General features: G+C 42.0%; 1 protein-coding gene and 1 long non-coding RNA gene across 2 annotated transcripts in view; one reads left to right on the top strand and one right to left on the bottom strand.

Moving 5' to 3' along the window:
* Positions 1-12,349, bottom strand: part of LOC146187118 (uncharacterized) — a 40,552-nt gene that overhangs the window by 28,129 nt on the left and 74 nt on the right. The gene's annotated exons all lie outside the window — the stretch shown is intronic.
* Positions 585-5,656, top strand: LOC146187119 (uncharacterized). Its single transcript, XM_084607574.1, has 4 exons — positions 585-1,304; positions 1,886-2,146; positions 2,546-2,806; positions 4,741-5,656. The coding sequence occupies exons 1-4, from the start codon at positions 767-769 to the stop codon at positions 5,535-5,537; spliced, it is 1,857 nt and encodes a 618-aa protein (XP_084463700.1). The 5' UTR covers positions 585-766; the 3' UTR covers positions 5,538-5,656.

The following is a 12,349-nucleotide window of genomic DNA, read 5'->3' as shown; positions in this document are numbered from 1 at the left end:
TTTGTCTAATGAAAGCAGCGAGTTTGTTGTGCCACGCTCCACACTGTGGTACAAAAAGCAACGACTAAATGCCCCGAGCGTGGCAGCTGCAACGCTGCCTTCAACTTCTGGCATCAAGGACCTGACTGTCTCCGTGCCCGGTAACAGCGCTGCAAGCGAAAGTAACTGTAGCGAAGTTGACAGCTGTGAGCAGCGCTCTCAGTTGGGTGACAGTGGCGAAGGAGACACCAGCGAGACCCACGATGGTGCTCTGCCAGACATTGACCACCTGGAACCACGGATGGGTGCTGCTAGTGAGAGCGGTTGCAGCACTGAGGAGTGCGATGATCCGGACGGCGGAGATGATGGTGTTGATGAGCCGCACGGTGCTGTGCCACAGTTCGATGACACAGAGCTTTTAGCTCGTTGTGTTCAAGATTTCGGGCGCAAAACGCTTCCCGGCTCGACTACAACATTGGCGGAGGCAATTGTGTTGGTAATGGCCTTTGTTGTCGCCCACGGGCTGACTTGGTCAGCCCTTGGTGATCTACTTAAATTGATCGATGCCTTATTTGGATTTCAACAATCAGGCCTACCACATTCGAAATACTTATTCAGAAAATTGTGGTCATCTAAGTGTACAAGTTCCGTTCAACAGCATTTTTACTGTGAAACATGCTTATCGCTACTGCAAAGCAGCAAACACAGCCACAAACTTTACTGCAAGGTGTGTAAAACAGAAGTTGAAGTTAGTGTAGTCACGAAGAGGGGAAGTTTCTTTGCCATAATGAGCCTCAAGGAGCAGCTCCACCATCTTGCAAAAAAAGTTGGAAAAGTGCTTTTTGCAAGTCTGTCCAAATTGGCTGAGGGAGTTGGTGCTGGAAGCAGAACGATGACAGACATAAGCGATGCGGCAGCGTGCCAAGGCCTGCGGCAACGGGAACATTTAAAGTGGAGCGACCTAACCTTAACTGTGAATACCGACGGAAGCCCACTCTTCAAATCCAATAATTCGTCAATCTGGCCGATACAGTTATGTGTAAACGAACTTCCACAACCTCATCGCACTCAAAATTCTTTCTTGGCTGGATTATGGTTTGGGAACAAACATCCGGATATGCCTCTCTTTATGGGAGAATTTGTCAAGGCTGTACAGAGTGTTGGCAAGGTTGTGTGGCAGCATGGTGCTATGGCTGTGGTGTCGAACCTGTACATTGCGTGTGTATGTGTGGATGCTCCAGCCCGGGCATCTGTGGGCAACCACACACAATTTAATGGCCGGTTTGGATGTCCCTGGTGCCTAGCTTGTGGGAAACTGGACAAAGGTAAGGATTTCACTTCACCAATATTAATAGCATTCAAACCATTCTGTTGTGATAAGGCAGTGATTGCATAACAAAACTACTTTTCATATTCCGGAACTAGCAAATGCCACTGCTTACCAATAGAATCTGATTTCTTTATCACTGCTGACAGTGCAGAACTCAAGACTGGTGTGTCCTTAGCTTGTTCAAAGAGTTGCTAGCTCTGCAGATACTGTCTTTAGCTGATGTCACCTTTGGGCACCGACAGGTAGGCTAATAAATGGCATTTCTTTATGCCATCAACAATATTATCTCATTTTGAGGTACTATAGTTAACATTCATGATGGCCCTCCAAAACATTGGACCATGCCACGAGCACTATTTTAGCTAAGAGTAGCAGGCTCATTGCTGAGTTTACCAAAGAAAGCTTTTCACTACAGTAGAGACTGTGTATTTTGCAGCGAAATTTTTTTTGGAAGCTTTCTTGAAAACAAACTTGTCATTCTTTGTTGTGGCCTGTTGACAGATGTTCTTTTTATTTTCAAATTTTGTTTTTGTACAATAGTGACCTTACACTGAAGTCACTATTTTTGCATTTCAGGACGACGTCTGTATACCACAACTGAGCCACCTGCAAGAGAGAGGACGGGAGATAGTGTCCGCAAGGACATGAAACTTGCCTTGGACCTACAGACACCAGTCAATGGTCTAAAAGGACCATCACCTTTCTGGCCTCTGAAGTACCTCGACCTTGTATCTTGTTACACGGTCGAGTACATGCATTGTGTGCTGTTGGGCGTTACCAGGCAGTTCACCGACTACTGGTTCGACTCATCGAGCTGCCGTGAGAAGTTCTACATAGGTGAGCATTTGTTCATGATCTCAATTAAATTTTGTGTTTTTCAGATGACGTAACATTCTGTAGTGAACTATGTTGCTTCCTCCAAAAGTGTACCTAATGTAACAATTTTACACTACTCAGTACATATAGCCGGGCTTCTTAGTGTGTAATGAAGAAAAGTGCAAGAGCAAAAGGTACGAACACTGACAAAGTGAGGGGATTGAACGAGCACTATATACTGATGTAGTTATCATCAATTGCATATCAATGACACGTCAGTGGTGCTAAGTGGGAGTGAATTCTTCTCAGTTAGATTTTGCTTACAAACACTTCATCCTAGGTTATCCCCTACCTCTTCCATGTCCGTACTTGGTGCTACTGTATCTTTCGTAAACTTACATATGTGTACTAACTGTGCAGGGCGACCAAGTACTCTGAATGCACTGAACAAGCGGCTCACTGCTATAAGACCACCACACCATGTCACACGTCTGCCTCGCTCAATCCAAGAGAGGCACTTTTGGAAAGCGCACGAATGGCGAAACTGGCTTCTTTTCTACTGTGTGCCATGTTGCCTACACACCCTCCCTGCTCAGTACCTGAGGCACTTTGGCCTTCTCTGTGAGGCAATTTTCATCCTTCTGCAGGAGCAACTTTCATCTGTTGCCATCAGTTATGCAGGTGAGTTCAAGCATTTTGTGTCTGGAGCATGGTAATTTCATTCTGTATGGTGATGACAAGGCTATGTGTGCAGATCAGATTAAAGTAGCATATGTGCCAAGTATTGGTACCAAGATTCCTTTTTAATGATGCATTTAAAGCATTACATAGGTCACTACATGGTTGGCTAGCTTAAAATAAATAATCACATTTCTTCTCTCATGCTTATTACGTTTCAACATCCGAAAGCTTTTCTGGCTATCACTTCAAAGGTCAGTATAGTTCATGTGAGGCTTGGAAAAACTGCAGTACATATATTCGATGCTGCTTCATTCATTGTAATTGTGGCTCTGGCTTTAATATTGCTGGAAACTAAGATGACACAGTAATTATATAACAATCTTTTCATGCCTCACAACCATTACTTGGTTGTTGAAACAAACAGTATAAAAGAAGTTCAGTTATGAAAATAAATAGCGGTCATTGATGTATACCAAGAGGTGCCGATATATACTAGTGCCTCATGCATCATTGCAAAAAAAAAAAAAAAGATATTTTTTAATAGCATGCCTGGCAATTGTACTTTGTGTTTTCGAAGAAATAATTTTAACAGTGAAAAGCACAGGGTACTAACCATTACCTTCCCTTTAATCACTTAAAGGGAAGGTAATGGTTAGCACCCTGTGCCTTTCACTGTTAAAATTATTTCTTCGCAGGTACTGGTAACATCAAGGGGTCTCTCAGGATTCCTACACTGTCGTTCACCAGACTGTCTGAGGCATCAGTCTTTCGGATGGCCATGGGGGGCTGCCCAAGGCTGAGTAGAATCTTGTGTCCTAGGTTGGCTTTGCCATCTGCAATAGGATGGGCACATGGGTCACCCTATCCCTGTCCACTGTTAACGCCAACACTCAGTCCACTAATGAGTGGCGAAGAGCTAAAGCACATGACCCCCCCCCTCCCCCCCATTTGTTTTCGGTCCTTCCTCACTTTCATACTGCACTTTTGCAATGTACCCCATCTAAAAAGAACAAGATATGATCATTGTGATTAGTGCGAGAGTGAAGTATTAGCTTTGCAGCACGCAGAACGCAAGCGCAGTTATTGACAATCAGAGGAGGAGGTAAGAATTAATTGACTAGTCCGAGACTCTGGCATGTAAAGCCATTTATCTTCTTCTAAATTGGAGAAGAAGCAGTGGAACAATTTGAGAGATGTAGGACGATAGTGATGGTGGTGGTGGGAAGTGATTTTCCTTCTTTTCTCATCTAATTGTTCCAGTTGCAATTTTTCGATGCTGCCACCGCCACAAGATGGAGGAATTGACAGGAAACCAATAAAAACTCTTCTCCAATTCCTAAGCATGTAACTTTCCTGCACTTTTTTTGAACATCATTAACATTGAACATTTGATTAATTGTAGCCAAAAAAAAAAACCTTTGGCCGTCTTGCCCAAAGCTAGCCAGGGAACAAAAAGGACATGCCAGCTGCCTCTATATTTTGTACAGCAAGTACCTCCCCTGCAGGATTTCTCCATCCCATTCTTTGTACCCAACTTCAAACTTGAAGCCTTGGGAGCCCAATTGCATATTGCCAGAGTACAGGGGGTACTTCAAGAAGGTGGATACCATAAAAAGCTTTCTGTATTTTTTACTTGGTCATCATCGCTTTTTTTAAATGAGTTGTGTGCTTGTTTTTTTATTTTGTGTTCTTACAGAAATAAACATAGCAATATATCCACTTAGTATGTTGAGGCTTACCATCGAGAAACCTGAGCAGTACAAGTGAGCTATGATGCTTTCACAATATGCACGTGTCCAGTGGGATATGTGAAAGGAAGACCAAATTGGGCCAGTTTTGAGTGCTTAACATTTTGGCTGAATGGTCATTACCTTTGCGATCATAAGTTCATTTTTGTTAGGTACAAAATAGCACTCTTACTTTTTTTATTTCAGATCGCCTCCTGCAACGGTTTGTAAGCCGGGCTGCATCATTGTATGGGGAGCGTTGCATGAGCTTCAATGTGCACCAGCTCTTGCACTTACCCCAAGCAGCCCGGAACTTCGGACCCCTGTGGGCCCATTCTGCATTTGGCTTTGAGAGTGGGAATGGCCACATAGTTAAGTTAGTTACGGCAGCAAATTGTGTGCCCAACCAAATCTTGGAGCGCATAATAATGTCCCAGGAACTACACCTCCTGCTTTCTTTGGATGTTATTCCACCAAGGAGCATGCAGCTGTGCCGCAGTTTTCTTAGCTATCCCAATGTGGAAAAGGCCCATTATGTGCAAGGTGCCTGCATGCTTGGTGCACCAAAAGATGTGCCAGTGCTCCTTCCAGCTGAGAGAGCTGCTCTGGAGTTGTTTTTGAGCAGCGTACCTCAAGTGCAAGAATATTTTCGCTTTGTATATCAAGGAACTGTGATGCATAGCCGGGAATATAGGAGGGGAATCAAAAGTGACAGCAGTGTTATTGAATGGTATGAGGAAGAATTTTTTGTTATAAAGAGAATTTTCGAGGTGGTCAATGTCGGATGCCCAAGCAGTGGCAAAATTGTATTGCTGTGTGGCAAAATTGTTTGTGAGGAATGCGAGTTAAATTTGCCAGGCCACATAATAAAGTGCTTTTTTTCTCTAGAATGCCCATTGGTGGCACTTGACCTGAGTATGGTAGCTAAGCCCTGCATTCTTGTGACCTTTAGCAACGAGGAAAATTATATCTGCAGAATCCCAAACCTCATTGAACGGGACTAGGCGGGCATTGTTTGGAAGTTGAGTGCGACTTCAAGAACGGAATGCTATGTATCAATGATGCAGTGAAAGCTGTTTTAAGGAGAGTTTGCACAAATAATGCACAGAATTTCTTACAAAAAAAAAAACAAGGTGTTTCAAGAAAATGTTTGTGAGTTACAATTTTATGTATCACATTTATCTATTTGCACGTTTTTCTCCAAAATGGCTTTTTGTACAATGCTGAGATTAAGAGTGCAGAAGGGCTTATTTTTTTTTATAGACTTGGGACTAGAGTAACAAGCCTGGACAAAAATTCACATGTTCTAGATTGTTTTTTCTTTTTTTGCTCAGTCAATTCACAATTCACTACGTTAAAGAGAAAAAATTACATAAAATATAGCTTTTATGTTGGCTTATAAGTCAGAGGAAAACGTTCAAACGGGCAAAGAAGCTCTTTTTGTAACAGTTTCATGTCTACTATATTTCGGCAAACTTTCATATAATATATCTTTCATTATGCCATTGATATAATGGCATATTTTGTTTTTACTAAATCCCACTCAGTGCCCACTGCATGGCAAATGCCACTCCCACGTCTTTCCGGTTTAGGTCCAGTGCCAGCTGCAGCCATCTTACTGACGTCTTAATCTCACCTGTCCCCCTGGTTCTTTAGAAACCCATACTATGCTTGCTTTCTTTTCAAATCCTCTTAAACGGTCATCAGTTGCCTTTGCGTTATGCCTGGCTAAAGCGCATTTATGCTTGATCCCACCTATAATGTCATCTCGTCTGATTTGGTTGATCGAATTTAATGTCCCAATGCGACTCAAACATGCTATAGTGGAGGGCTGAGGGAATCTCAACCACCTCTGGTTCTTTATTGTGCACTGATATTGCATAGCACATGGGCACCTAGCCTTTCACTTCCACCAAAAAGCTGCTGCCATAGTCGGGATTGGACCTCGCATCCTTGGAGACAGCAGTTGAGTGCCTTAACCACTCGACCAATGTGGCAGAGCATCATACACTTGTGTTTTTTTTCCCTGACATGTGCCACTGTGCTGTGTTCCTTTTTTTTACTTTATTTTACATAGGTCTGTGCTGTCCTCACATTAACATCAGCCTTTTTCGATAGCCTGCACATTTCTTTCTGTAGTTTAACCTTGGCAAAATACAGCTGCTGTGTGCTGTCCTTTTGAAGGATACTGCAATCTTCTATTCATGATGTAGGAGTACCTGCCAAATGCATTCCACCCCATTCTTATGCTTCAGTATTGCACACTCATGACCCAGATCTGTTGTTGGTGTCTGTCCTAAGTACATTTGTTTTTTTTTTTGGTTGCAGTGCTTTGCTGCATATCATGAACTGTTGTCCTCTTCCCAGTGCTGTTTACCATTACTGTATATTTCATGTTGTTTTGTAGAACCATCATTCTGCTTTTCCTGTCTGCATATGTGGATATGCTTTGGTATCATGGTATATGTGGTATGTCTTGAAGCTGCACATTGGATATGACAGAGATTGTAGCGGAGAGTTCCATATGAATTGAGAATTGATCACCTGCATTTTATTCTTCAATGCGCACTGACAGCACACAGCTATGGTACAGTCATGTTTACATTTTTCCATATCCAAGCTCCACAGCCACGAAGCAATAGGTATGGTGGCACCTGCTATTCTGTGTGATGTCAGAATTCAAACATTTGTTTCGTATATCCTGCTATTAAGGTACACTGTAATGGCTGATCACTTCGGACATATAATCAAGCATTGGGCTCCCTAGAAGATGCTATATGTTATCTGCAACAGCTTGCTAAATTAGCTTTGCCGACTGACCGCAAAATTGAGCTAACTACACTGCATTTAATCTAGCTCTGCTGCTTTGTGATGAGCCTGTAAAATTTACTACTTGTTTTAGTGTAACAGGCCATTTATGTCACAGCACAGCACATGTCACTGACCTAGGTTTTGTAGTGTTCTTTTGAACTTAATGACTTAAACCAAGTGCTGCCACTTGTAGACTAAAACCCATCCTGATGCCACCCTGTTTCTAAGCTAAGTGTTGGGCCATTTTTGCTGCTTAACACATTGCATACTGCAGAGTTGATAAGAAGGTAGACGTTGGAATCTAAGATGAAACAGGATGGCGGACATACTAGCTACCCTCACGGGATCAGTCAGACAGAGATGCTACAATTGTACTATGTGAAACCCGACGAAAGAAGAGGAGAGAAGGGGTATCAGGCTTGGCGTCTCCTTGCAGTTCCTCCTGCCTGATGGAGGCACTGTATTTATGGCTACCCTGTTGTGTCCAATAGCAATGGAGTGGTCAGGATGGACTTGCCAAGGCTTACCCTGTAGCAGCTGTTAATTCCCAGCAGGGTTTTCAGCCTATTCTTCATGGCATTGTGAATGTGTATCAGCCCATATTTTCAGTTGCCATGTGCAGCAGCTCGTCAGGACTGGGGACGTGGAATCTGGCTTCAAAACATTGCAAAAATTCAACTCTATATAGGCTGCATTCTTTTGTTATTTTCTATTCAGATAGTACCCACAGCACCTGACATCATTACAGGGGGGGGGGGGTTACAGCTTGGAGGGAAATACATTTTTATTAACACAACACATTTGCACCTCTGTTGAACAGTTCCATTCTGACATTGATTTAACAAAGAAGGATCTCGCTCTGTATAAAACTTCAACAATTTTGTCATGTTTATGCAGTGTCGAGTACTTTTAATTGAACATCATTGAGCCATAGTAGTGAATTAATCGACATGCTACTTAAAATATGGTCTCATTTCATGCTGTCATATTTTAATTATATACTTCTAATATTTTACACTGATGTGTTGTAAATAAACTGTTCCGGGAATGTATGTATCCGGTACATAGCTTTGAAAAAACAAATACAGTGCAGCATCAGAGTGGCATATATGCTCATGATATATATCATGCTGTTATAGGGTGAAATGGTGTGATGCATGGAATTGAGTATCCCAAAGGTGCAGTTACTTATCCATGCAGTGGAGGGATCAGTTTTTATCCCCTGAAAACATTTAGTTATGAACTCAAGTGTTACTAATGTCTTTGGGTACGTACGTGTACCACTGTTTTAGTTGCACGTTTTTTTTTTTTATGTTCGCATTTCATTCTTTGCATTTTCTGTTATCGTGTTCGGTTTCATTCTTACCCTGTTTTGGATCAACAATATGCTCCTTTCATGTATTTGATTGTACCGCGTCCAATGTACCGTAGTAGTAGATTATTATTTCTGTATGCTTTTTATATGTTCCCCTCATCCAATGCTCTTCGATGCCTGTGATTGCACAAATAAATTAAATAAAAAATGAGCCATGTGAAAGACACAGGGTGAAATGTAATGCATATGAATCTGTACCAGACATATATGCAAAATATTCATATGAGCTATAATGTGATGCAATATGAGGTCATATGAGCCATATTATCATTCGTATCAGTGGCTTGAGAGACACATATCAGTCCATATGAGGGACATGAGGGACACGTTTCAGCTCATACGAGGTCCATATTACCTTAAACGAGGCACATATCTGCTGAAATGAGACACATAGGTGCTGATACGTGCCTTTTGCACTTATAGAAAAGGCATGATAGGTTTGTTTCTTTTCCCGTTAAAAAAGCTAATGACTACATCTGTATTCTTTGCCAGAAAGAAATCATCGATAGAAAGCAATTTCAGGTTGCCTTGCAAATACATAGTGACGTCTTTCTGCCAGATATACCTCTCGTGCCCTCTGTGCGTTATTGTTTCGGAGGATACCTGGCAGAAAGACGTCGCTATGTATTTGCAAGGCAACCAGAAATTGCTTTCTATCGATGATCCCTTTCTGGTAAAGAATGCAGATGAAATAATTAGGTCTTTGAACTGGAATAGAAAGAAAGCCTACCGTGTTTTTTCTACAGATGTTAAAATTATTTTATTCTATACCTCAAGATGGGGGACCTCATGAAATGTGTTCGTGAAGCTATCGACAAACCTGGAGCCGTATCCTTCCAGAATGAGTGTGGTGTTTCTGTAGATGGTTTCTTGGTTATGCTTTCTGTGTACCTAAAATCAACATTTGTAGAATGGAATGGTTTACACTTTATCCAAAGTCACAGGATCTGCATTGGATCATGTATTGCCCCATTCTCAGTGATCTGTTCTTAGCTATGCATGACAGAAGTCTCAGGAATCACTTCAAACACTAACAAGTTAAAAATATTTTCTGCTTTGTGGATGCTTTCTTAGTTCTTTTCGACTGTGACAAGGAAGCCTTTTTTTTTCATGAAGTACCTGAAATGTTTAGTGTCCTTAAGAGTGCCCTGGCTCCCCTTAAATTTATGCACGAAATGCCGGACAATGATTCCATGCACATCCTAGAACTAAGAATCTTCTTTACACCCAGTTATGTGTGCCGGGCATTTGGACCAAGGGGAAACAATCCCTTCCTAACATGCAACTCCGCTCGTTCCAAAGCTGGTCAAAATAAATATCATCCTGTCTGCCCTTGCCATGCGAGCACAAATTGCAAGAAAGCTTCTTGAAAAAGGTATGCAGGCTCAAGCAATCAAGGTACCCGTTACAAGTCCTCTCCACTGTCGCAGAAAAAGTGCTGAAAAACACCAAGTGCAAAAACACAACCACTGGCTGAAGCACATAGGCAACGCAAAAAGGTTGCAGTGATTCGTTGCATGCACCAGATTTCCCACAACCTTACGATGAGTGAAAAGAAAGCAGGAGTTGACGTTCTTTTCTGTCCCTGAGCAACTATTGCAGCTTTCGTGGATCATTAATGAAAAAGAAAAGATGCCGCACCAAGAAGCACAGAAAACCCTTAGCAGCACGTGCGGAAGGCGCTCACTCTAAGCCTTTCACTTGCCGTAAGTAATACATGGACAAACAAGCCGATGCATCAATGAAAGGCTAATGGAGCATTAAAATGACTTATCAGGTATATCCCCCAGGAATCTGCCCGTCCACTGCAGGAACTCACTCAAAGAAGCCATGCCGCCCAATTTTTGAAAAAAGAAACAGTGTTAAAAACACATTGGTAAAGCTGACACATGAAATAGTCAAAGCTGCCAAGATTTTGAGGTTCAAGGAGGATTGCGTTAGCACCCGCCTCCATTTCACTCTTGGAAAAAGAGATTACCTTTCTTTATGGACTTCTCTATCTAGCCTGGTTTTAGCTTTGTTACATTTGTTGAATTCATTTCTTGACATTTTATCTTTCTTGCTTGGTTTTGTGCACCTCATCTTCATCCTTTCGCTATGCTAATTGTTGACTTCACCCTTGTTGATCATGCGCGTTTCGTTCATTTGCTTTGGTTTAGCTATTTAGTACTGCTTGTGTTCTGCATTTGGCAATGTCAATTGTTGGCTTCATTTTTGTTGTTCATGACGCTTTTTTTTCAGTTTTAGTGAACTTCATCTTATGCGTTTTGCTGTGCTAATTGTTAGCTTTACCTCTGCTGCCCATTTTCTGCTCCCCTTCCACATTTGTATTTTATTTTGTTCTTATTAGTCCACTTTCCATGTGTTGGCGGCTTAAAAGATAACGTGCCTATTTCGTTCTCTCCTCATTCGGGTTTGCCCTTTCGGTACTTCGTTTGGTTTTTATTCGTCACATTAGTATTTGTTGCCACCAGTGTCAAAAATCGCTACTTGTCTGTGCGTTTAGGGGTATATAAGCAGAGTATTAGTGGTTACAGAATAAAATTGAAGTTCAGCACCTGTGTTCGTCATTTATGTGTTCTTTACCCTGGCCGTGTGGTTAAGCGCTGTCAATCATGGCTTACAAGAATGGGCATTTTCTGCCGCAGCATTCTTTCCCTATCCTCACAGCGCACATTGTGAAAGTGCACCTTGTAAAGCTTTGTAGCCCATTACCCTAGCTTGGCTTCCTAAGGTCGCTGATATGAAAGCCACTGAAAACATTGCATGCATTAAAAGCCAATTTGCAAAAAAATGGTCCTGCACATTGCAAATTCTGATTAGTTATGGAAGGCCATCAAAATTGCGTGGAAAGAGATGAAGCAGATGCAACACTGTCGTGCCAGTGCTCTATGACTCCTTGCCATGCCAAGTCTGCTGTCATAGAGCTCGGCGATGACTTCCTCAGCTACTCAACTTCCTGTGTGCACTCAGCATTGGTCCCCACCCTGATTTTCTTTTTTTGTGTGTGTGTGTGTTTCAGCAAGCACGCAGCAGGTCACTGAAATGTTTCCCGATTTTTTTTTTGAGATGTAGGACATTTTGCATTATTTTGCACAGCAACAAAGAACATTCTTTATGACTCGACAATTAATTCGTGAGCCATTCTTAGCAGCTTCTCTTTCTTATGAGCATGACCTAAATAGCAACTTTACTTTTTTGAGGTTTCAAAGTGGCTTTATAACAGCATGTCCATGCTGCAGCTATAAAAAAAGTATGCGCCTGTTTATAAGTGACTTTTCTGCAGAAGAAAAAAGTATGCCAGGAAGTGAAAAATGAACAATTCATTTCCTTCGGATTAACTCACGATTACTTCCTTGATTGGCTGCTACACACGACACTAATCTTCAGAACATAAAGTGCAAGCAAACACATTCGCATACTCAAGCTGCTTGCCCATCTGAAGTGCCCTAATATGCAATGATGTCATTAGAGAGAACAGCCTAGGAGAGCATGGCAACAGCTGACCGCACTTTGTGGGCATGTGCTTAGCCTAAGGCCGCGGCTCCTCCACTTGTACAGCATAGGTAGGCAAATAAAGCTTTTATCACCATTAATCGTGGTAGTGCCTTTTGAGAATCATGCGACGGA

This window comes from Amblyomma maculatum, chromosome 6 (genome assembly GCF_055883805.1).
Source record: "Amblyomma maculatum isolate TAMU_Amacu chromosome 6, ASM5588380v1, whole genome shotgun sequence".
Taxonomy (NCBI): Eukaryota; Metazoa; Arthropoda; class Arachnida; order Ixodida; family Ixodidae; genus Amblyomma; species Amblyomma maculatum.
This window is presented reverse-complemented; position numbering and strand designations above follow the sequence as displayed.

Excerpts from the sequence above, each read along its gene's own strand:
- LOC146187119 (XM_084607574.1), top strand. The coding sequence starts at position 767 with ATGAGCCTCAAGGAGCAGCTCCACCATCTTGCAAAAAAAGTTGGAAAA. Across the intron at positions 2,147-2,545 it reads CCGTGAGAAGTTCTACATAG|GGCGACCAAGTACTCTGAAT; the intron begins GTGAGCATTTGT and ends CTAACTGTGCAG. Across the intron at positions 2,807-4,740 it reads TGTTGCCATCAGTTATGCAG|ATCGCCTCCTGCAACGGTTT; the intron begins GTGAGTTCAAGC and ends TTTTTATTTCAG.